The sequence below is a fragment of the Anolis sagrei genome, chromosome 2, assembly GCF_037176765.1.
Source record: "Anolis sagrei isolate rAnoSag1 chromosome 2, rAnoSag1.mat, whole genome shotgun sequence".
NCBI lineage: Eukaryota > Metazoa > Chordata > Lepidosauria > Squamata > Dactyloidae > Anolis > Anolis sagrei.
The window spans coordinates 21,580,539-21,605,223 of record NC_090022.1 but is presented as its reverse complement, the minus strand read 5'-3'; the positions used below and the strand labels follow the sequence as shown (position 1 = coordinate 21,605,223).

General features: G+C 41.6%; 1 protein-coding gene across 2 annotated transcripts in view; it reads right to left on the bottom strand.

Moving 5' to 3' along the window:
* FLOT1 (flotillin 1) overlaps positions 1 to 21,026 on the bottom strand; it is a 38,437-nt gene extending 17,411 nt beyond the window's left edge. For both annotated transcript variants that reach the window (XM_060759397.2, XM_060759398.2), the window contains exons 1-3: positions 20,949 to 21,026; positions 13,426 to 13,485; positions 8,545 to 8,620 (exon numbers count right to left, since the gene is read on the bottom strand). In XM_060759397.2, coding sequence (XP_060615380.1) covers positions 8,545 to 8,620; positions 13,426 to 13,468 — 119 coding nt within the window. In that variant the 5' untranslated portion in view covers positions 13,469 to 13,485; positions 20,949 to 21,026. The remainder of the gene's footprint in view (positions 1 to 8,544; positions 8,621 to 13,425; positions 13,486 to 20,948) is intronic.
* Positions 21,027 to 24,685: the final 3,659 nt, after the last annotated feature.

Genomic DNA, 24,685 nt, shown 5'->3' with positions numbered 1-24,685 from the left:
CCTACGGATGTGAGAGCTGGACCATAGGGAAGGCTGAGCAAAGGAAGATAGATGCTTTTGAACTGTGGTGTTGGAGGAAAGTCCTGAGAGTGCCTTGGAGTGCGAGAAGATCCAACCAGTCCATCCTCCAGGAAATAAAGCCCGACTGCTCATTGGAGGGAAGGATATTAGAGGCAAAGATGAAGTATTTTGGCCACATAATGAGAAGACAGGAAAGATTAGAGAAGACAATGATGCTGGGGGAAATGGAAGGAAAAAGGAAGAGGGGCTGACCAAGGACAAGATGGATGGATGGCATCCTTGAAGTGACTGAATTGACCTTGAAGGAGCTGGGGGTGGTGACGGCTGACAGGGAGCTCTCACGCGGGCTTGTCCATGAGGTCACAAAGAGTCAGAAACGACTGAACGAATGAACAACAACAAAGTACATTATGTTAGGTTTATCTTTGTGTTAATTTGTTTTTAATTAATTATTCAATATGAATAGCAAGATTATACAGAGTTTTATGGTATGGTATCATATGGGGTAAAGCATTGGTTAGGCCTATTTTTAATAGTAACCCTTAAGCAACCAGAAACAACATTTACCCAGTGTCCATCAATCCCCATAGGAGCCAGTTAACTGAGAATCTACTATAGCACAATAGCAGGAAGCAGCACCCACAATTTAAAAAAAAAGAAAGGGAAAAGTAATGACTTTATTACTAAGAGGATGAGCCATTCAGATTTCATTTCCTTCTGCCTGCAAATACGTGCCTCAGTGTGAAGAACTTGGCAGACAGAAAGGTACAACTGAGCTTGGCCTATTTTCAAATGTTGCTTGCCAGATATAGGGCAAGATGCAAAAGAGTGAGCTCTGGACGCGAGTGACTAGATAGCAAAGCAGTCAGCACAACTTCTGAGAGCCTATCTTGACCTGAAACAAGCCCCAAGACTATTTATAAAGATGCATTCAACCATAGCCACTCATCACCAGTGTTTCCTACTATTGTCCTCTCAGTCTAGTCTAATTTTAAACTGTTCAGTTTGGGAGACAGGGAAACTGTTTTCTGCTGATCTCCGCAAATAGGGGTATATAACACGGTGGCCTCCAGATATTGCACTACAACTTTAACCAGCATTAACCAACGAGGAGTTACCCTGGACCATTCCCTGACCTACAAGAAGCACTGCCTGAATATCAAGCAAAAAGTGGGCACTAGAAACAATATCATACGACAGCTGACTGGCACAACCTGGGGATCACAACCAGACACAGTGAAGACATCTGCCCTTGCACTTTGCTACTCTGCTACTGAGTAGTAATAATAATAATAATAATAATAATAATAAACCTTTATTTGTACCCCGCTACCATCTCCCGAAGGACTCGGTGCAGCTTACAAGAGGCCGAGCCCAAATACAACAATAATAACAAGAATAATAATAATAAACCTTTATTTATACCCCGCTACCATCTCCCGAAGGACTCGGTGCGGCTTACAAGAGGCCGAGGCCCAACACATCAATAAAACAGCAGCATAACAAATACAACAATAAATAAACTCATAAAACAAGCAATAAACATTAAAACAATAACAATAAACATTAGACAATAAAACAACAACAATACAGCAAAATAAATCAAAAACGAAGCAAAGCAATAACATTAACAACACACAATGAGTACGCATGTCCAGTGCAGAACACTTCTTGCCACGCTAAAATAGTGGATGTGGTTCTCAATTAAACATGCTGCATTCTCACTGGATGTCTGTACCCTACACCACTGAAGAAATTACACTTCTTAGTCGGTATTGCACCACCTGACATCTGCCGGGAAGTAGCAGCCAACAGTGAAAGGACCAAGGCAGTAACATCTCTGGCCCATTCCCTGTTCGGATATCGGCCAGCATGCCAACACCTTAAATCAATAAATAGTTTTCTAAGATCTACAGAGACACTTGCAGGAACACCTCAGCAAGCGAGAGTCCAAAAGTGGCAGGCTAAAATGCAGAACCTCAAGCCATGGCTAATACTAAATGAGAGACTCCCTCATGGGCACACAGAAGACTGGGCAACTTGGAAGGCACTGAACAGATTGCACTGTGGCACCACGAGATGCAGAGTCAACCTTAAGAAATGGGGCCACAAAGTTGAGTCCATGACATGCGAGTGTGGAGAAGAGCAAATCACAGACGACCTATTACAATGCAGTCTGAACCCTGCCACATGAACAATGGGGGACCTTCTTGTAGCAACACCAGAGGCACTCCAAGCGGCTAGCTTCTGGTCAAAGGACATTTAATATAATGCCAAGTTTTCAAACTTTGTGGGGTTCTTTTTTTGTTTGCTTCTTTTTGAAATACATTACATCTGGACCCTTGGTTTGTTCCTGATATGATAAATAAATAAATGAATTATGAGAAATATTGGAACTATAATCTTTCAGAGCATTATAGAGTCAGTCTCTGTGTTACAAAAACTCGACTTACAAACGACTCATAGTTAAGAATAGGGCTGAGACAACATGAAGTGAGAGAAATCTACCCCTCGGAAGGGAAATCCACTCCTAGAAGAGTGATCATGGGGAAAAGGTGTGTCCGCTGAAGCCTTATCACCAATCCTTGTTTCCACAACAAGCCAAATGTTTCAAATTCCAATGATCACACAACAGAAAGTTCAGTTAAATCTTCTGAACAGGGGCACAAACAAAACAAACAGCACAGGAATGTTAACCCTTCCCTATGCTTTCCAAACCTAAACAATATATATATAACGGCACTCCATGCAGTCATGCCGGCCACATGACTTTGGAGGTGTCTATGGACAATGCTGGCTCTTTGGCTTAGAAATGGAGATGAGCACCACACCCCAGAGTCAGACATGACTGGACTTAATGTCAGGGGACAACCTTTACCTTAGGGTTATATATATAGGGTTGCTGTGAGTTTTCCGGGCTGTAGGATCATTTGGAACACGCTTCCAAATGAAATACAATCGACCCCACTCCTCCTGGCGTTCAGGAAGAAATTAAAATCTTGGTTTCGGGACCAGGCTTTCGGACAATAAATATAAAGCAGCACTTTGACTGGAAATGGATTGGCAAGACGATATATATGAGGATACGGTTTTATTGTTCTATCAATGGGTTTGTGGACTGAGTATTGTTTTAATGACGGTTATGATAATTTGGTTATAATTAATTGCTATTGTTTTATCTCTGTATGTATTTATGGTTTTATACTGTGTTATTGATTGGTGGCATTGAATTGCTGCCTTTGTTAGCCGCTCTGAGCCCCCCCCCCCCCCCCCCCACGGGGGTTGAGAAGGGCGGGGTAAAAATGCTGTAAATAAATAAATAAAATGTTCCAGAAGCATTTTCTCCTGATGTTGCATCCACATCAATGGCTGTGAAGTTGTGAAGTCACAACCTCTGAAGATGCCTGCCATAGATGTGGGCGAAACAGCAGGAGAGAATGCTTCTGGAATATGGCCATACGGGCCAAAAAGCCTACAAGAACCCAATGATTCCGGCCATGAAAGCCATATAGCCCGGAAAACTCACAGCCATACAGCTGGGAAACTCACAGCAACCCAGTGATTCTGGCCATGAAAGCCTTAGAATATATATATATCTATATAAATAAAGCAGTGTGTGGCAGAGGATGGCTAGTCTATATAAATAAAAATGTAATGTTCGTTTGTGGGATTAACAGAACTCAAAAACCAGTGGATGAATTGACACCAAATTTGGACACAAGACACCTAACAACCCAATGTATGTCCTTCACTCAAAAAAAAAATGATTTTGTCATTTGGGAGTTGTAGTTCCTGGGATTTATAGTTCACCTACAATCAAAGAACATTCTGAACCCCACCAACGATGGAATTGAACCAAACTTGGCAAACAGTTCTCTCATGAGCAACAGAAAATACTGAAATTGTTTGGTGGGCAGTGTCCTTTGGTTTTGGAGTTGTAGTTCACCTACAGCCAGAAATCACTGTGGACTCAAACAATGATGGCTCTGGACCAAACTCTACACGACTACTCAATATGCCCAAATGTGAACACTGGTGGAGTTTGGGGAAAATAGAATCTTGACATTTGGGAGTTGTAGTTGCTGGGATTTGTAGTTCACCAACAATCACAGAGCATTCTGAACCACACCAACGATAGAATTAGGCCAAATCTCCCACACAGAACCCCCATGAGGGCCACAGCAACACATGGCAGGGGACGGCTAGTATTCTGTGTGTGTGTGTGTGTGGCTGGAGTTGCACTTAAAATGTACCTGTTTCAACTTACATTTCAACTTGACGTTGTTCAACTTGGGGCCCGCCTTTATCTCCCTATTCATCTATTCCTACCTTATCTCCAAGGAGGTGGCAATTTTGACTCATTTTCTTAGGAGTAAATCCCACTGAATTCCCAAGTTAACAAGCGCAGGGTTCGACTGAACATGCCCTGCATTGAAACAGTTCAGTCCAAGGAACTGAGAGTAAAGACATGGATTGAATGCCTAGTTTGCTTGGGCTGCTACGATTCCTCTCCTACCATTTCCTCTTGCATCAGCCACATTCTTCCCGGATGCATTTGGCAGGAGGCCTAAGAATATTCTTGGCTTAATGCATTTTAATTTCAACAGAATTGGCTGTGGGACATACAAGGAGGGAGGTTCATTTTCCTGCCATGAATAAGATGCAGTTTCACAGAATCAAGATATTTGAGATAACATTTATAAAAAAAACAAATTAAAAAATGAGATTGTAGACTATATTTCAGAGGAAGGAACTGACACTGCGTACTTCTTGCCTAAGGAAATCCTAGGAAATCCACAAGCTCACTGTGGGTGCACCTACACTATAGAATTAATATAGTTTGATACCACTTTAGCTGCTTTGGATCAATGCTATAGAATCATGGGGATTGTTGATGTTTTTGTTATTGTCCAACTCAGGGGGTGGGTGCTCATCTACATTTCTAAGCCGAAGAGCTGATGTTGTCCATAGACACCTCCAAGATCATGTGGCCAGCATGACTGCATGGAGGGCTATTACTTTCCGCCAAAGTGGTAGCTATGGATCTACTCATATTGCATGTTTTTGAACTGCTAGGTTGGTGGAAGTTGGGGCTAACAGTGGGAACTCACCCCACTCCCCAGATTCGAACTGCAGACCTTTCGGTCAGCAAGTTCAGCAGCTCCACAATGTCTTTAGTCTGACTCAGGGGGTGGTGCTCATCTCCCTTTCTAAGCCGAAGAGCTGATGTTGTTCATAGACACCTCCAAGATCATGTGGACAGCATGACTGCATGGAGGGCCATTACCTTCCGCTGAAGTGGTAGCTATTGATCTACTCACATTTGTATGTTTTCGAAATGCTAGGTTGGCGGAAGCTGGGGCTAACAGTGGGAACTCACCCCACTCTCCAGATTCGAACTGCAGACCTTTCGGTCAGCAAGTTCAGCAGCTCCACAATGTCTTTAGTCCGACTCGGGGGGGGGGTGCTCATCTCAATTTCTAAGCTGAAGAGCTGATGTTGTTCATAGACACCTCCAAGATCATGTGGCCAGCATGACTGCATGGAGGGCCATTATTTTCTGCCAAAGTGGTAGCTATGGATCTACTCATATTGCATGTTTTCGAACTGCTAGGTTGGCGGAAGCTGGGGCTAACAGTGGGAGCTCACCCCGCTCCCCAGATTTGAACGGCTGATCTTTAGGTCATCAAGTTCAGCAGCTCTGTGGTTTAACCCGCTGTGCCACTTATAATCCAGTTCAAATTAGATAATCTGGATTTTATATGGCAGCGTAGAAGGGGCTTCAGTATCTGGGTCCTCCCCCTTGTTCTCACTCGAGAATGTGGTGGAACAGAGAGAAGGCCCTCCTCAGAGGATCTTAGGGAGCATCTACACTGTGGAACGAATGCAGTTTGATTCCACTTGAATTTCCATGGCTCATTCCTATGGGATCACAGGTGTTGTGGTTTTACAAGGTCTTTAGTCTTCTTTGTCAAAGAGCGTTGGTGCCTCAACAAAGGCAGAAACAGACAAAAAGTGGGTATGCCAACAGGTCTCTCCTATCTTAAAGCTTCTTTTTCTTCTCTCTGACGCAAGTCACGCTCCTTCAACCCCTGAGGAAGAATGTGGCAACCATGCTCTGAACAAACCTTGCCAAGAAAATCCCATGATAGGCTCACCATGAGGCAGAAGGACTTGGAGGCATACAACAAGAAGTTTTGACAGTTCCTCTTCCATCACCACCATCCACCACAAACCCTTGGAGGCTTGAATTCAATACTAGCAGAGAGCTTTTGGAAATTAAGTATATACCATGTACAATGATAACACTCTTAAACGAACACCACCACCACCATCACAACAACAGACTTTCTTGGTGGCTCTTACCAGGTTTTGGAATTCTTTACCCTCCTTACGATCCTTTTGTCAGCAAAAAAAAAGCATTTCTATTCCAAATCTGATTGAAAATACCGTTTTACTTATTTTAATCTTCCTAATGGTTTTGATTTAAATGCTTTTAATTTTTGTATATTGTTTACCAAAGTTTAACAATGAAATTTCTGTAGATTTTTCCTATGTAAAAAAATCTACCTGCATACATTTTTTCCGTATTTGTTTTAATTTTCATAAGCCACTTTAACTACCACCTTTGCAATAAAAAGTTGGATATAAATGGATACATTTCCATGATAAAATCAGAAGGAAACTACTGTATATACTTGAGTACAAGCTGACCCAAATATAAGCCGAGGCACCTAATTTTACCACAAAAAAACGGAGAGAACGTATTGACTCGAGTATAAGGCGAAGGTGGGAAGTGCAGCAGATACTGGTAAATTTCCAAATAAAAATAGATACCAATAAAATTACATCAGTAGGTTAAATGTTTTTGAATATTTACATAAAACTGTAATTTAAGAGAAGACTGTGTCAAACTCTGATTAACCATTGTTATAACCTTCTTCAATGTAAATGTCCTCACATATCCTTCCAATAATAATAGAGTAAAACAATAAATGCAATAAAAATAAAAATAATAGAGTAAAATAATGGAAATGTAATAATAACAGTAATAATATAATAAAATAACAAAAAAGTAATAATAATAGAGTAAAATAATAAGTGCAATAATAATAGAGTAAAATAATGGAAATGTCATAATAATAATAATAATAATAATAATAATAATAGAGTAAAATAATAAATATAATCTATATATAATAAATATAATAAATATATGCGCTCTATGTGGGGCTGCCCTTGAAGACGGCTCGGAAACTTCAATTGGTCCAGCGGGCAGCAGCTAGGATGCTAACTGGAGCTCATTATCAAGCGAGGTCTACCCCTCTGTTTAAGGAGCTCCACTGGCTGCCATTTATTTTCCGAGCCCAATTCAAGGTGCAGGTGCTCACCTACAAAGCCCTGAACGGTTTGGGACCACCCTACCTGCGTGACCGCATCTCCATCTACGAACCCACACGCTCACTCTGGTCATCTGGGGAGGCCCTGCTCGTGATCCCACCTACGTCGCAAGCGCGCTTGGTGGGGACACGGGACAGGGCCTTCTCTGTGGTGGCCCCCCGACTTTGGAATGCCCTTCCAAAAGAGCTTCGTCAGGCCCCTACTCTAGCAGTTTTCAGAAGGAACCTAAAAACGTGGCTGTTCCGATGTGCCTTCGCAGATTAGGAATCCCCATCCCAAATCCTAGAAGCACTTTAGCACAACCAATGTTGCTGCACACCGCACTTTTAATCCTACGTTCCTCCTGCCATATCAGCACTTTTAACCCTGTACCCCATTGCGCCGGCCGAACCAGTTTTAATAGTGTCTTGATGTATTGATGTATTGTCATTGTGGTTATTTTGCTTAATTGTTTTGATTTGCTTTGTTTATTGTTGTGTTATGTTTTCTATTGTATTGTGTTTTGAGGCTTCGGCCCGTGTAAGCCGCATCGAGTCCTTCGGGAGATGCTAGCGGGGTACAAATAAAGTTAATAATAATAATAATAATCTATATAAATAAAAATGTAATGTTTGTTTGTGGGATTACCACTGGGCAAACGGACACCAAATTTGGACACAATATACCCATCAGGCCAACAAGTGACTATCACTCATAAAAACACTGAAAAACACAGTGGAAGAGACTTTAAAAGCCAAAAAAATAAAAATACATTATAATGCATGCACAAAACCACATATATACACATATACACGAATATATACACACACACGAAACACATATACACAGACTGGACCACAGCAACGTTTGGCGGGGGGGGGGGCTAGTAATAATAACAACAGAATAAAATAATAAATAACTTTGGCGCAAGTATAAGTCGAGGGGGGGGGGGGGGTTTCAGCCTTAAAAAAGGGCTGAAAAACGCAGATTATACTGGAGTATATACTGTAAGTTACTTTCTGTGCACACTAGCAGACACAGAGCATTACTAGCCATCTCTGTTCAAGCTAACAGTACAAAGCAGAAGCTTTCAGTGAAAGGTCTCCCCATAATTTGCAATAATGAGGCCGTGGCGCAACTCACCTCTGGATCTGTTGGATACATGGCACCACAAACACCCGGCCTCCAGCTATCATGACCGGGGGACTGCGGCAGAAACCTATGGGGAAAGGGGATAGAATTAATATAGCATGTCAAGGCATCAGAAATCGGAGGCTGTATGTTTGGATGGGATATATGGTTCTCAGAGAAGTATTAAAGAAAATTAGGCTACACTTAGGAAGCAGCAACCTTGCTGCACAAAGTGATCAGATTGGATTGATTAGATCTTGTCCTCTTCTTTGTACTCAGTGACAGCCAAGGTAGGAGCAAGAAAAGAAGATATTTCAGAAATGTTAGGGAGAGCAATGGGTGGGAATCATATAGCTCTTGCTGCAGAACAGCAACTCCCAAAACTCTTGATCATTGCTCACAGTGATGTGTGCTGGCTAGAGAGAATAGGAGTTGTATCCAATAACATCTAGAGGTCTGCTCAATTCTCATCCTACAAAAGAGATGCTAGAGAAGACTAGGAATTAATATGGGCTGAGCATCTCTCATCCAGAATTCTGAAATCCAAAATCTCAAAAGGTCCATATGAATGAGATAGGGACATATCTCCTTTCTGAAGACGTGGTCATGCACAAAATTATTGAAAATAATTATTATAAAATCACTCCCTGGGGTATAAGATGCATATTAATCATAAATGAATTTCATTTTTAAATCTGGGTCACATCTTCAAGACATCTCCTTGTGCACATATATGCCAGGACAGGTATTTCCTGAATCCCTTCGGTGAGATAGGGTGGTATTTCAAAATCTGAAAAAAACCTGAAATCCAAAATATTTCTGTTCCAAATAATTTTGGATAAAGGATACTCAATCTCTACACTAAAAATGCAGTTTGGTCAGGAAGAAGGGCCCCTGCTCTCGTTCTCACCTCCTTCGCAGATGTGACTGGTGGGAACAAGAGACAGGGCCTTCTCAGCGGTGGCCCCTCGGCTATGGAACACCTTCCCTAGGGATATTAGATTGGCCACCTCCCTCTTAACATTTTGAAAAAGAGTCACAACCTGGCTTTTGGAGCAAGCATTTGCAGATGCAGTGTAATAGGCTATTTTAGATCCCTGTAATGATTGGACTATGCACTTGGAAAATGATTTTATTAATGAGACGTTGAGGACTTGTGTTTTATTGTATTTATTGTTTTTATATAGTTTATATTATATGTTAATTATATATAACTAACCGTCCCCTGCCACGTGTTGCTGTGGCCCAGTCTGTGTATATGTATGTGTATATTTGTGTATATGTGTATATATGTGGTTTTGCGCATGCGTTGTAATGTATTTTTTAATTTTTTTTGGCTTTTTGAGTCTCTTCTGCTGTGTTTTTCAGTGTTTTTTATGAGTGATGGTCACTCATTGGACTGATAGGTGTCTTGTGTCCAAATTTGGTGTCAATTCGTCCAGTGGTTTTTGAGTTATGTTAATCCCACAAACGAACATTACATTTTTATTTATATAGACTAGCCATCCTCTGCCACACACTGCTGTAGCCCAGTCTGCTGATCTGGAAAATAATGGTTTCTAATATATGTAATTTCTTTATGCTTGTGGGTAAACAGTATGGCCTTAAGTATTTTCTGTTAGTCATGGGGGTTCTGTGTGGGAAATTTGCCCCAATTCTGTCGTTTGCGGGGTTCAGAATGCTCTTTGATTGTAGGTGAACTATAAATCCCAGTAACTACAACTCCCAAATGTCAAGGTCTATTTTCCTCAAACTCCATCTGTGTTCATATTTGGGCATATGGAATATTTGTGCCAAGTTTGGTCCAGATCCATCATTGTTTGAGTCCACAGTGCTCTCTGGATGTAGGTGAACTACAACTCCCGAACTAAAGGTCAATGCCCACCAAACCCTTCTAATCTTTTCTTTTGGTCATGGGAGTCTGTGTGTCACATTTGGTTCAATTCCATCATTGGTGGAGTTCAGAATGCTCTTTGATTGTAGGCGAACTATAAATCCCAAGAACTACAACTTCCAAATGACAAAATAAAAAAATGAGTGAAGGATATACATTGGGTTGTTAGGTGCATGCTGTCCAAATTTGGTGTCAATTCGTCCACTGGTTTTTGAGTCCTGTTAATCCCACAAACGAACAGTACATTTTTATTTATATAAATTATATTTTATGTTATTGGGGGCATTGAATTTTGCCGTTTGTAAATCGCCCTGAGTCGCCTTTGGTCTGAGAAAGGCGGTATATAAATATGGAAAATAAATAAAGAGAGAGGAAATCATTTTGATCATCTCCACGCATATGGAGACACTCCTCACTCACCCCTCCCTTCTTTTGTAGGTTGTACTCATTCAACTCCATGTTGGAAAAATGCCAGTGTTTCGCTTGCAATAGTGGCGAGAATTGCAGGAAACAGGATGCGTGTAGGTTTGTGTGTTTCCTGTTCACCAGCATTTTCAAACATTCAAGATTTGACAATTCAACAACTCTGCTTTCCATTGGTTGCATACTAGAATCACAGAGTTCAAAGAGACCACAAAGGTCATCCAGTCCAACCCCTGCATGCAGGAAAAGCACAATCAAAGCAACTTTTCTTGTTTGGACACCTTACTCCTATTGATGGAATCTAAAATCACATTCGCTTTTTTAGCTTCTGCATCACACTTCTGACTCACATTCAGCTCATGGTTTACTAAGACTCCCAGATGCAATTCACATGTAGTGTTTTCAAGCCAGGGGCCACCCATCCTGTATCTGTACATTTCTTTTTTATTACCCAACTATAGTACTGTACATTTCTCCCTGTTGAAATTCATTTTGTTAGTTTTGGCCCTGCTCTCTAATCAGTTAAGGCCATTTTTGGATTCTGATCCTGTCCTCTGGGGAATTAGCGATCCCTCCCAATTTGGTGTCACCTGCAGATTTGATAAGCATGCCTTCTATTCTGTCATCCAAATCACTGATAAAGATAAAGATTTGGATGATAAAGAACATTCCATAATGCAAAATGTTATTGCAGTTCTCACTTGTCTATCCTATTGGCAAGTTTAGAAGCTTGACTTACAATGGCTAAGGATGTAGTCACATTTATTTTGAAACTATCTTGGGGAACCGACAATGTCCAGGTTATTTGAAAAAGGCATTGTTTGTTTTGGGGTGTTGGAAAATATCAGTTTGGTAAGTTCTTGTGGGTTTTTTCGGGCTATATGGCCATGTTCTAGAGGCATTTCTCCTGATGTTTCACCTGCATCTATGGCAAGCACGTCAGGAGAAATGCCTCTAGAACATGGCCATATAGCCCGAAAAAACCCATAAGAACTTAGTGATTCCAGCCATGAAAGCCTTTGACAATATCAGTTTGGTAGTTTCTAGCTTTGTGTTATCAAAGGTTTTTATGGTTGGAATCACTGGGCTGCTGTTAGTTTTCGAGCTGTATGGCCATGTTCTAGAAGCATTCTCTCCTGACGTTTCGCCTGCATCTATGGCAAGCATCCTCAGAGGTTGTGAGGTCTGTTGGAAACTAGGAAAAATTGGTTTATCCTGGATATTCCACAGATATATAAATATCACTTGCCTAGTTTCCAACAGACCTCACAACCTCTGAGGATGCCTGCCATAGATGCAGGCGAAACGTCAGGAGAGAATGCTTCTAGAACATGGCCATATAGCCTGGAAAACTTACAGCAACCCAATTTGTAGCTCTATTACTTAGAAAATACAGTATTTCCTTTATGAATGCTCCCATTAGAAAATGCATACAAGGCCCATCATTGGTGGCAAGTGCTGTCCAGAGCCATCATTGGTTGGGTTCACAGTGCTCTCTGGATGTAGATGAACTACAACTCTTATAAATCATGGTGAATTCTCCCCAAAACTCTTGTTCAGTTACTGATCAATTTCTCTGTTTGCTGTGTGCCATAGGAAAGAATAGGAAGGGGTTAAGGGAGAGGCAGTGGGTGGGGTCATGCAAATTCCACACCAATGGAGAGTAAGGAACCTTGGGATGTCCATTATGGAGGAAAAATAGAACATCTATGATGAAATGTTCCCTATATGAAAGCCTTCACTTGGGTTGTATGGCATTTGTGGAGGAAATTGGTAGGGGTTGGGCTACATGTTCATGGCACTCGCTACAACCTGCAATGTCATTGGAGGGAGTGCTTTTGGTGGCTCCTCAGCACAGTGGGTTATAGCTGTTTGTGGAGGTGGAGGCTGTTTGAATGGACACATACACACATATACATTTTCACTACATAAACATTTTCACTTTTATTATGTGTATAGCAGATATATAGTAGATGTTTATAGATAGATGGGGCAGCACAGAAATAACACAATGTAATATGATTGTTCCTGGGTTACAAATGTCATTTCTTATTTTCTCTATCATCAAAACATGGAAAATGTTTATTAAACTGCAACAACTTTGTTTTTAAAGGACATCCTGCAGCATATTTTGCTATCGTTTTTCAACAAATATCTCATCAAGTCTCAACAAATTCAACCTAGTTTGTGGCAGCCACGAAAACGAAATTACTGAAGTATTACCACTACTTTCAAAGTATGTATTGCACAATTAAACAGGAAATAACACTTTCAAACCAGGAACAGATTATTATTTTTTTTGCAAAGTTTGTTACATCAGGAATTTCCCCTTTAAAGAACTCACGTCTACACAGACAATCTTCTAAGGAAAAGAAATTAATAACAGAATACAGAGTGCCTGTTGAGGCCAAAGACAGATAACAACAAAGGGGAGAAGGAACAGAGTGGGGCATGCTGAAAGAAGATAGGGCTGGCTGGAGCGTTGAAAAAGCCTTCTACACTCTGTTAACAACTTTACACTCTGTTGTAAGTTGTTAACACTTATTTAGTTGAAAAAAAGAAAATGCGACACTTACCTGAGACCACCATGGCCTCATTGGGGCCACAGGTAAAGAACATCTTGATGCCAGGAGGACCTGGAAAAGTATAGGAAACACACATCTTAAGAGTCATAACAATCAGCTTCAAGACATTTCAAGCTTACGGAAACACTATACCAGCATTTTCTAGGCAAGAGTTGTTCAGAGAGGCCTTACCCTTGCCATTCTTGTGGCTAAAAGAATGACAACAACAATAATAATAATAAATTTAAAGATCGAACTGCAAAGACTCTGGCACAAAGTATGGATCGTCGATGTTGCAATCCCAGGCGACAGCAGGATTGAAGAGAATCACCTGGAAAAGCTGATACGATATGAAGATTTAAAGATCGAACTGCAAAGACTCTGGCACAAGCCAGTCAAGGTGGTCCCAGTGGTGATCGGCACACTGGATACAGTGCCTAAAGACCTTGGCCTGCACGCCGACAAGATTACCATCTGCCAGCTGCAAAAGACCACCCTACTCAGATCTGCACACATTATTTGCCAAGACATCACACAGTCCTAAACACTTGGAAAGTGTCCGACGTGTGATCCAATACAACTGCTAGCAGAGTGATCTTGTTTGCTGTGGACTCATCTTGTTGTGTTTCAAATAATAATGCACTTTATTTATATTCCGCTCTATCTCCCTGAGGGTATTACAGTATACACATATACAGGCAAACAATCAATGTCTTTTGTTTGTGCATACAATACACAAACAAAGGCAAAGGTTTTCCTTTCCATCTTCAGCATCTGGAGACAATGCTCAACTTTGGTTATGGGGAGGTGCTTTTGTTTTATTTTCTATTCCAAGTAGCCTGTTATCTGTAGACCCTCTGGTTGTGTTTTGCTGGCATGGCTGCAAGGTGCCTTTTAACTTCCCGCCTCAGCGGTACCGAATTATCTACTCACATTACACGTTTGTAAGTTGCTAGGTAGGCAGAAGCTAGGGCTGACAATGGAAGCTCACCTCGACCTGCAGCTTCGAACTGCCATGCCAACCTTCCGGTCAGCAAGTATTCTGCAGCTAGCAGATTAACCCCCTGAGCTACCATTACTTTGCAAAAGATACGCAATGAGTTTCCACACCAAGCAAGGATTTGAATGCTGGTCTTCCAGAATCCTAGTCCAAAGCTTTCCCTTTTCCATTTTCAATGATACTCTGTATTTACTTCAATGATACTCTGTATTTACTTCTATTAAGACATGGCTTTCTCTGTTCCAGGCTTTTAGTATAAACTCTAAAAAACAATGGATTATGGGATTTTAACAATGGATTATGGGGGGTCACCACAGCATGAGGAACTGTATGAATGGGTCTCAGCATTAGGAAGGTTGAAAACCACCGCCTTAAGCTATACCAGGCTTTGCAGCTCAGCACCTTGAACCATGCCTAGCAATAAACAAGGTGCCAGTACTGCTGTTTAAATATTAGCCAGAAGTGTATCCATACTGCACAATTACAACAGTTTGGTACCACTATATCTAGGTATCTCTAGGTCAACTTGCAATGGAAATTGAGCACAGAGTTGTGCTGGAGAACTTAAAAGTTTCCCAGAGAGAGCATATTAATTACATCCGCAAAAGTGAAACCAGCAAATGTGGAGAGCTGAGTAATTGCCAGCATTATGTAAGGCGAAGGAATTAAAGTAACAGCAAACTGCTGTAATTGTGCAGTGTAAACACATCACTGGTTGGCCTCTCCCAGCTGAATTCACTTGCAGTTTCCCCTATCTGCAGTCTTCAAGGCAGCCCTGCCTACAATGCACTAAAGTGATTACAGTGCCATAACAACCAAGGGTGCCTCCACAACGTAGAAGTAATGCAGTTTGACCCTACTTTAACTGCCATGACTCAATGCTACGGATACATGAGAGTTGTAGTTTGACAAGATCATTAGCCTTCTCTGCAAAAGATTGTGGGTGACTGACAAATGACAGCTCCCAGGATTCCACAGCATTGAACCAAGGCAGTGAAAGTGGCTTCAAACAGCATTAATTTGACAGTGTAGAAGCGCCCCAAGTAGTCGCCAAACTTCTATTTCCCCTGCTTACAAGGAGATGTATGTGGCACATAATTCCGACCTTACGTGGTACACTTTGAATCTCATTTAAGAGATGAAAGCATAATAATAATAATAACAACAACAACCAGAGCCTTTGCAGTTCGATTTTGAGGTCTTGATAGCGGCTGAGTTTTTCCTATTGAGGAAAAACAACAGGAAAAACTCAGCCGCTATCAAGATCTCAAAATCGAACTGCAAAGGCTCTGGCATAAACCAGTACAGGTGGTCCCAGTGGTCATCAGCACACAAGGTGCCGTGCCAAAATATCTCAGCCGGCATTTGGAAACAATAAACATCGACAAAATCACTATCTGTCAATTACTTGGATCTGCGCGCATCATTCAAAATACATCACACAGTCCTAGACGCTTGGGAAGTGTTCGACTTGTGATTTTGTGATACGAAATCCAGCATATAGATCTCATTTGCTGTGACATACTGTGTCAATAAAATAGTAATAACAACAATAATAATAGTATGCCAGGTTTCCAAGACAGCGATAAGGGACAGACTAAGTCGACAAATACCATGCAAGGTTGACAATCAGGATGAAGCTATTAACATGTTTTCTAAATGAAAATAACCATTTTGTTGCACTTAGTCATGCGTTTCTCTGTAAAATTAAAATATTGTCTGCTTTTGCAAGTCGTATGACGCACACATTTCTGTATTTATAAAGGGCCCACATTTCAAAATATGGGTATTTTTTTAGCATCTTGTTTAGACTTAAGAAAAGGAAAAAGTTTCAAACTCTCAAAGAGGAGACACCTCAGTCCTATAAAAGGACAACCTTTCTGGACTTCAAATAAAGGAAATATTTTATACTAAGGGTTCATCTACACTGTAGAATTAATGCAGTTTGACACCACTTTAACAGTCATGGTTTGATACTACGGATACAAGAGAGCTTTATTTTGATGAGGCTAACAACTTTGTCAAACAATATTATCTAGTTGTTGTTGTTGTTGTTGTTGTTGTTGTTATAATTCACTTTATATCCTGCCTTTCTCCCCATAGGGACTCAAGGTAGCTAACAATAATGTAACACAACCTACTAGTAATTTAAAATAAGATGAATACAGACATTTAAAAGTGTCATCTATGCTGACAATCGTGCCATCATCGCTTAAGCAGCGAGCTTTGAAATGGTTGGAGAAGCTTCCTGAAACTTTAGGTGCTCTTACTGCCTATTACGGGGGAAACCAGCTGATTCCTAATCCATCAAAATGCAGATGTGTGCTTTTAATCTTAAGATCTGACAAGCATCTCAGGCTCTGAAGATTAACTGGGAAGGAATCCCACTGGAGCATTACAGCACACCAAAAACCTGGGAGTTACTCTGGACCGTGCTCCGACTTATAAGTAGTACTGCTTGAATATCAAGCAAAAATGGGCACTAGAAATAATACCATACGAAAGCTGACTGGCACAACCTGAGGATTACAATCAGACACAGTGAAGACATCTGACTTTGCGCTTTGCAACTCTGCTTCTGAGTACGCATGCCCAGTGTGGATTACATCTCACCATGTTAAAACAGTGGATGTAGCTCTTAATGAGACACACCACATTATCACAGAATGTCTACGCCCCACACCACTGCAGAAATTATATTGTTTAGTCAGTATTGCACCTGTAATGAAAGAACCAAGGCATTGACATCTCCGGCCAACACCTTAAATCAAGAAATAGCTTCCTAAGATCTACAGAGATACTAGCAGGAACACCTCAGCAAGCGAGAGTCCAAAAGTGGCAGGTTAAAACTTTGAAGATAAATCAGTGGCCGATACTGGATGAGAAAATCCCTCCTAGACACACACAAAACTTGGTGACTTTGAAGGTGCTGAACAAACTGCGCTCTGGCACCACAAAGTGGTGTCCACAACATACAAGTGGGGAAAAGAGGAAACCACAGACCACCTACAACAATGCAACCTGAGCCCTGCTACATGCACAATGGAGGACATTCTCATAGCGACACCAGAGGCACTCCAAGTGGCCAGCTACTGGTCAAACAACATTTAGCATAATCCCAAGTTTTTTAACTTTGTGCTTTTAGTTACATTATAACTGTATTCTAAATTTGCTTCTGACACTATAAATAAACATTAAAAAATTACAATTAAATAATTGTGAGTGGATATATTTGCATATCAGTACTTGTCGCGTGCAGCGTCAGCTAGTTCCCACCCAAAATATATGTTACAACTGCCAATCCTATAAAAGAACAAACCTTCTGAATCGATATAAATAAAAGCGTAATGTTAGTTTGTGGGATTAACATAACTCAAAAACCACTGGACGAATTGACACCAAATTTGGACACAATACACCTATCAGGCCAACAAGTGACCATCACTCATAAAAACACTGAAAAACACAGTGAAAGAGACTTAAAAAAGCCAACAAACAAAAATTACATTACAACACATGCGCAAAACCACACACACACACACACGGTTTTGCGCATGTGTTTAAATGTATTTTTGTTTGTTGGTTTTTTAAGTATCTTTCGCTGTGTTTTTCAATGTTTTTATGAGTGATGATCACTCGTTAGCATGATAGGTGTATTGTGTCCAAATTTTTGAGTTATGCTAATCCCACAAACGAGCATTACATTTTTATTTATATAGACACACACACACGCAAACACACATATACACATATACACAAATATACACACACAAAACTCATATACACAGACTGGGCCACAGTAACGCGTGACAGGGGATGGCTAGTGTCAAATAAGTTACATATCTTATACTATGGGACCTCTAGCAACCCTACTTGTCAATCAATGCTTGGCCCGTGTAACATATTCTTTGCAATCCACATTATTTACCTCCCCACTTAAATGCATGTTACAATTGTCAGTCCTATAAAGGGATAAGCTTTTCCAACCCCAAATAAGGGTGATCTTTTATAATAAAGGACATCGAGTAACTCTACTTGTGGCTCAATACTCAGCATCACACTCAGTGCATTACAACTGTCAGTCCTACTAATAAAAGGAAACCTTCCTGGGCATTTGTTTATATGTACCAAGAGACATCTGGCAGTCCTGCTAATGGAGAATGCTCAGCACATGCATGTTTCCCTTCGGGGCGTAGAAATTCCTGTTGTTTATCTCTCCAGCTAGTTCCCACCCAAAGGCGTGTTTTTACTTGCAAGTCCTATAAAAGGACAAGCTTTCTGGCCAATCTCTTATATATGAAGGAACTTATGGATCAGAGCTTGGCACTTGTGTTTCCCTATAGGGCACAGAAACCCCCTACAACTCATTGTTTACCTCTTCAGTGAGCACCCAATGAAAGAACACTTTAGTTGTAAGTTTTTTGGGCTGTATGGCTATGTCCCAGAAGCATTCTCTCCTGACGTTTCACCTGCATCTATGGCAGGCATCCTCAGAGGTTGTGAGATGCCTGCCACAGATGCAGGAGCAACATCAGGAGAGAATGCTACCGAAATGTAGCCTGAAAAACTTACAACAACCCTGTGATTTCCGCCATTAAAGCCTTCGACAATACGAAAGTACGCTTTTCAGTCTTTTAAAAAAGACAACTTTTATGGCTATCTAATAAGAGGCATCATTTATATACGTACTAAGGGGCATTTAGTAACCTTACTTGTGGATCAATGCTCGGCACATTGAAATCCTGCACAACCTATTATTTACCTCCCCAGCTAGTTTTCAAATGTGGTGGAGTCCCCTTCTCTGGAGGATTTTAAACAAAGGCAGGATAGCCATCTTTCGGGAGTGCTTTGATTGTGTTCTCCTGCATGGCAGAATCGGGTTGGACTGGATGGCCTTTGGGGACCCCTCCTATCTCTTATCTCATTTCAATTCTATGAAATGAGCACTCCCTGCAATGGAGAATGAATTCAGTATGATACTGCTTTGACTGCCATGGCTCAATGCTATGGAATAATAGGAGTTGTAGTTCTACAAGGTCTTGAGCCTCCTCTGCCAAAGAGTGCTGGTGCCTCACCAAACTACAAATCCCAGGATCCCATAGCATTAAAGTGGTGCAAACTGTATTCTTTGCTTAGTGTAGATCAATTTCTGGTCTTAAGTAAGATACAAGAAACTTGCCAAACTACAAATCCCAAGATTTCATAGTACAGTGTGCATCTGCACTGTCAAATTAACATAGTTTGACACCAATCTTAACTGCCATGGCTTAGTATTATCCTGGGAAGTGTAGTTTTCAAAGGTCTTTAACCATCTCTGCCAGAAAGGCCTTGCGCCTCACCACACTACAGATCCTAAGATTTCATAGTACAGGGTGCATATGAACTGTCGAATTAGCATAGTTTGATGCCGATTGTATGTGCCATGATTCCATGTTATCCTGGGAAGTGTAGTTTTCAAAGGTCTTTAACCTTTTCTGTTACAGAGGGCTTGTGCCTCACCAAACTACAGATCCCAAGATTTCACAGTATAGGGTGCATCTACACTAGAATTAATACAGTTTGACACCAATCTTAACTGCCAGGGCTCAATATTATCCTGGGAAGTGTAGTTTTCAAAGGTCTTTAACCTTCTCAGCCAAAGAGGGTTTGTGCCTCACCAAACTACAGATCCTAAGATTTCATAGCACAGGGTGCATCTACACTGTAGAATTAATACAGTTTGACACCAATCTTAACTGAACAGGGCTCAATATTATCATGGGAAATGTAGTTCTTTAACCTTCTCAGCCAAAGAGGGCTTGTGCCTCACCAAACTACAAACTACAGATTTTACAGTATAGGGTGCATCTACACTGTAGAATTAATACAGTTTGACACCAATCTTAACTGAACAGGGCACTATATTATCCTGGGAAGTGTAGTTTTAAAGGTATTTAACCTCTGCCCAAAAGGGAAAACTACAGATCCCAGGGTCCCAAACTGGATTAAATGCATAGTGTGGATGCACAAATATAGAACATGGAGGGAAACTCGGATTCCCCTTCTACACTGCAGTATAAAATCCAGATTATCTGATTTGAACTGGATTTTATGGCAGTGTGGACTCACATAATCCAGTTCAAAGCAGATAATGTGGATTATCTGCTTTGATAATGTAGTGTAGAAGGGGCCTGAAGGTGCATCTCTACACTGCTTGGCATCACTTCCAATTGCCATGACTCATTGCTCTTGGAACCCCTGGGATTTGTAGTTTGCTGATGCAGGGAAGGCTCAAGACCTTGTGAAAACTACACATCCCAGGATCCCATAGTATTGAGCCAGGGTATTGCTTCTATCCTAGATGCAGCCCAGGATAAATCAGTGCCAAAGCACTAGCCCTGTTCTCCTTAGAGGCAGCTCCAGAAGGTTGCAAAGAGGAGGAAGCAATAGGTTTGCAATGCAAGCAGACACTGTGCAATTTGGAAACAGGCAAAGCCCTTGCTCATTGGCCCCCATTATTTATATTATATTTCCCACTCACCCCCTCCCCACTTACTCTGTACCCGAAGCCGTAAGATCCCTCGATGGCCCTCCTCCTCCTCTTCCTCCTCCTCTTCGGTGTGTTTCTTCCTGCTCTGAGAAGACACTCCCTTCCCGTCTCTGACACCAAGGCTTTCCCATCAGCCCTCGGCCCCGTTACCTTCCCCTTCCCATGTTCCCAATACTCAGCTATGAGAGTCAATGCAAGCCCAGGCGCCGCGCCACCTGCTGGCCGCTTCCTCATATTGCACCCTCCAAGGGGATTCCCCCCCCCCCCAAGGCAAAGCTGTATACAGGCAGTCCTTTAGTTACAGACATATACTGTATATGGAAATGCGAAAGACTGCTCCAACTTCCGTACAGTGGCCCTTATTTCTCATGCCAGTAAGGTAATGCTCAAGATCCTGCAAGGAAGACTCCAGCAATACATGGAGCAAGAGTTGCCAGATGTTCAAGCTGGGTTTAGAAAAGGCAGAGGAACGAGAGACCAGATTGCCAATATCCGCTGGATAATGGAGAAAGGCAGGGAGTTTCAGAAAAACATCTATTTCTGCTTCATTGACTATTCTAAAGCCCTTGACTGTGTGGATCATAATAAATTGTGGCAAGTTCTTGGTGGGATGGGCATTCCAAGCCACCTTGTCTCTCTCCTGAGGAATCTGTACAAGGACCAAGTAGCAACAGTCAGAACTGACCACGGAACAACAGACTGGTTCAAGATTGGGAAAGGCGTACGGCAAGGCTGCATCCTCTCACCCAACCTTTTTAACTTGTATGCAGAACACATCATGCGATGTGCGGGGCTGGATGAATGCAAAGCTGGGGTGAAAATTGCTGGAAGAAACATCAACAACCTCAGATATGCAGATGACACCACTCTGATGGCCGAAAGCGGGGAGGAGCTGAGGAGCCTTCTAATCAAGGTGAAAGAAGAAAGCGCAAAAGCCGGGTTGCAGCTAAACGTCAAAAAAACCAAGATTATGGCAACAAGAATGATTGACAACTGGAAAATAGAGGGAGAAAATGTGGAGGCCGTGACAGACTTTGTATTTCTAGGTGCAAAGATTACTGCAGATGCAGACTGTGGCCAGGAAATCAGAAGACGCTTACTTCTTGGGAGGAGAGCAATGTCCAATCTCGATAAAATAGTAAAGAGTAGAGACATCAGACTGGCAACAAAGATCCGCCTAGTCAAAGCCATGGTATTCCCTGTAGTAACCTACGGATGTGAGAGCTGGACCTTGGGGAAGGCTGAGCGAAGGAAGATCGATGCTTTTGAGCTGTGGTGTTGGAGGAAAGTTCTGAGAGTGCCTTGGACTGCGAGAAGATCCAGCCAGTCCATCCTCCAGGAAATAAAGCCCGGCTGCTCACTGGAGGGAAGGATACTAGAGGCCAAGATGAAGTACTTTGGCCACATCATGAGGAGACAGCAAAGCCTAGAGAAGACAATTATGCTGGGGAAAGTGGAAGGAAAAAGGAAGAGGGGCCAACCAAGGGCAAGGTGGATGGATGGCATCCTTGAAGTGACTGGCTTGACCTTGAAGGAACTGGGGGTGGTGACGGCCGACAGGGAGCTCTGGCATGGGCTGGTCCATGAGGTCACGAAGAGTCGGAGACGACTGAACGAATGAACACAACAACAACTGTATATATGCTGTCGCACGCTGGGCCTGTGCATAAGACTGTAGACAGGACATAAATTCTGTGTGCCCAACGGGACGCCGGGGCTGCCTCAGATTAAAGGCCTTTGGATTTCCTTAAACAGAGTCTTTAGATTGCTTAAAGGTTCAACAATTTCTTTATTCATGAAAACAAACAAGTACTTTAATGCTTTCTTAACAGTCTATTGGCTCTCTATCAATCTTGTCCACAGGAACAGGCACTATCTTCATAAACTGTATTTTAGCTAATAGGGAAATCCTTAACTTCTAATCTGGGCAGTCTGCCTTTGCCTCTGTTGGCGTGGAGCCCCTGCACCCGGTACCAACTGTGCCTGGCTTCCGCGAGTGACCCTTACCAAGCAGAGCTTTGTAGCCCCTTTTACTCTCAGTGTGATAAAAACCTCAAAAATTACATATGGGTCTGGTTTTTTTTGTCATGTCAGGAGAGACTTGAGAAATTGCAAGTCGCTTCTGGTGTGAGAGAATTGGCCGTCTGCAAGGATGTTGCCCAGGGGATGCCCAGATGAATTGATGTTTTTAGCATCCTTGTGGGAGGCTTCTTTCATGTCCCCACATAAGGAGCTGGAGCCAGGCATTCTCATGGTGGTTCACGAAAAGGCCTTACTGGTGCATTATTTAAACTGTCATGTTTATTCATATCATGATCTGATCACCATACTCAATATATCCCATATGCATGGGGGTATTGGGGTAATGATACAAAAGGTTTGCTAGGCTAGACCCTCTTTCACTCAGACTCAGCCCCCCCCGAAACTCAGCCCCCCCCAACCCCCTCCCGAAATTTTTTTAGCCCCCCTCGAAACGAAATCCTGGCTACGGGCCTGGCTGGAGCTGATAGAGGGAGCTCATCCGCCTCTCCCTGGATTCAAACCTGCGACCTGTCAGTCCTGCCAGCACAGGGGTTTAACCCACTGCGCCACTCCTAATAACTTGTGACATACGTTCCAGTTATTATTATTATTATTATTATTATTATTAATAATAATAATAATAACTGGAACTTATGTCACAAGTACCACCTGCCAGCAGTAAAGAATTGGTGGGATCATAAACCTGCAAAGGTAGTGGAAAATGAACATGCAAAATTACAGTGGGACTTTCGAATCCAGACTGACAAAGTTTTGGAACACAATACACTAGACATCAGGATAGTGGAAAAGAAAAAAAAAAAGATTTATTGATATCACCATACCAGGTGAGAGTCGCATTGAAGAAAGACAACAGGAAAAACTCATCCATTATCAGGACCTCAAAATCGAACTGCAAAGACTCTGGCATAAACCAGTACGGGTGGTCCCAGTGGTCATCGGCACACTGAGTGTCGTGCCAAAAGATCTCAGCCAGCATTTGGAAACAATAAATATTGACAAAATCACAATCTGTCAACTGCAAAAGGCCACCTTACTTGGATCTGTGCGCATCATCCGAAAATACATCACACAGTCCTAGACGCTTGGGAAGTGTTCGACTTGTGATTTTGTGATACGAAATCCAGCATATAGATCTCGTTTGCTGTGATATACTGTGCTTTTGTGTCAGCAAAATAATAATAATAATAATAATAATAATAATAATAATAATGTTACCCACCTCTCTTCAAGGCTTGAGGCAGGGTAAATCATAGTTAAAAGAAATATGTAGAAACAGAAGACCATTGAAAAGCATATATTAAAAAGACATAGTCCTAAGAGTACATCACATCAAAATCATGCATAACAATAACATTTACTGGGTATGCTGACCAAAAGAGTTGGGTCTTAGTTCTATTATATAATATTGAAATGCTTTACAAATAACACTGTACTCTCCATTACAGGGTAGGAAATTGTAGAAAGTTAGAGGGCTATATTAGCCCTTTGGGCAACTTTTGTTTGTGGGGCTGCATACATCCCACAGCAAAATAGAGAGAAAAATCCAATTTCTTGTCCCAAGCTCTCTGATGCCCTCTAGAAGCGGAGAATGTTTTTGCCATTTGTAGGGGACATTTTAGGCTCAGAAAATGAACAGAAGTAACTTCTAGTTTTTAAAAAGGCTGTTAAAATGCAGTTTTCCCAAACTTTTTCAAACCATT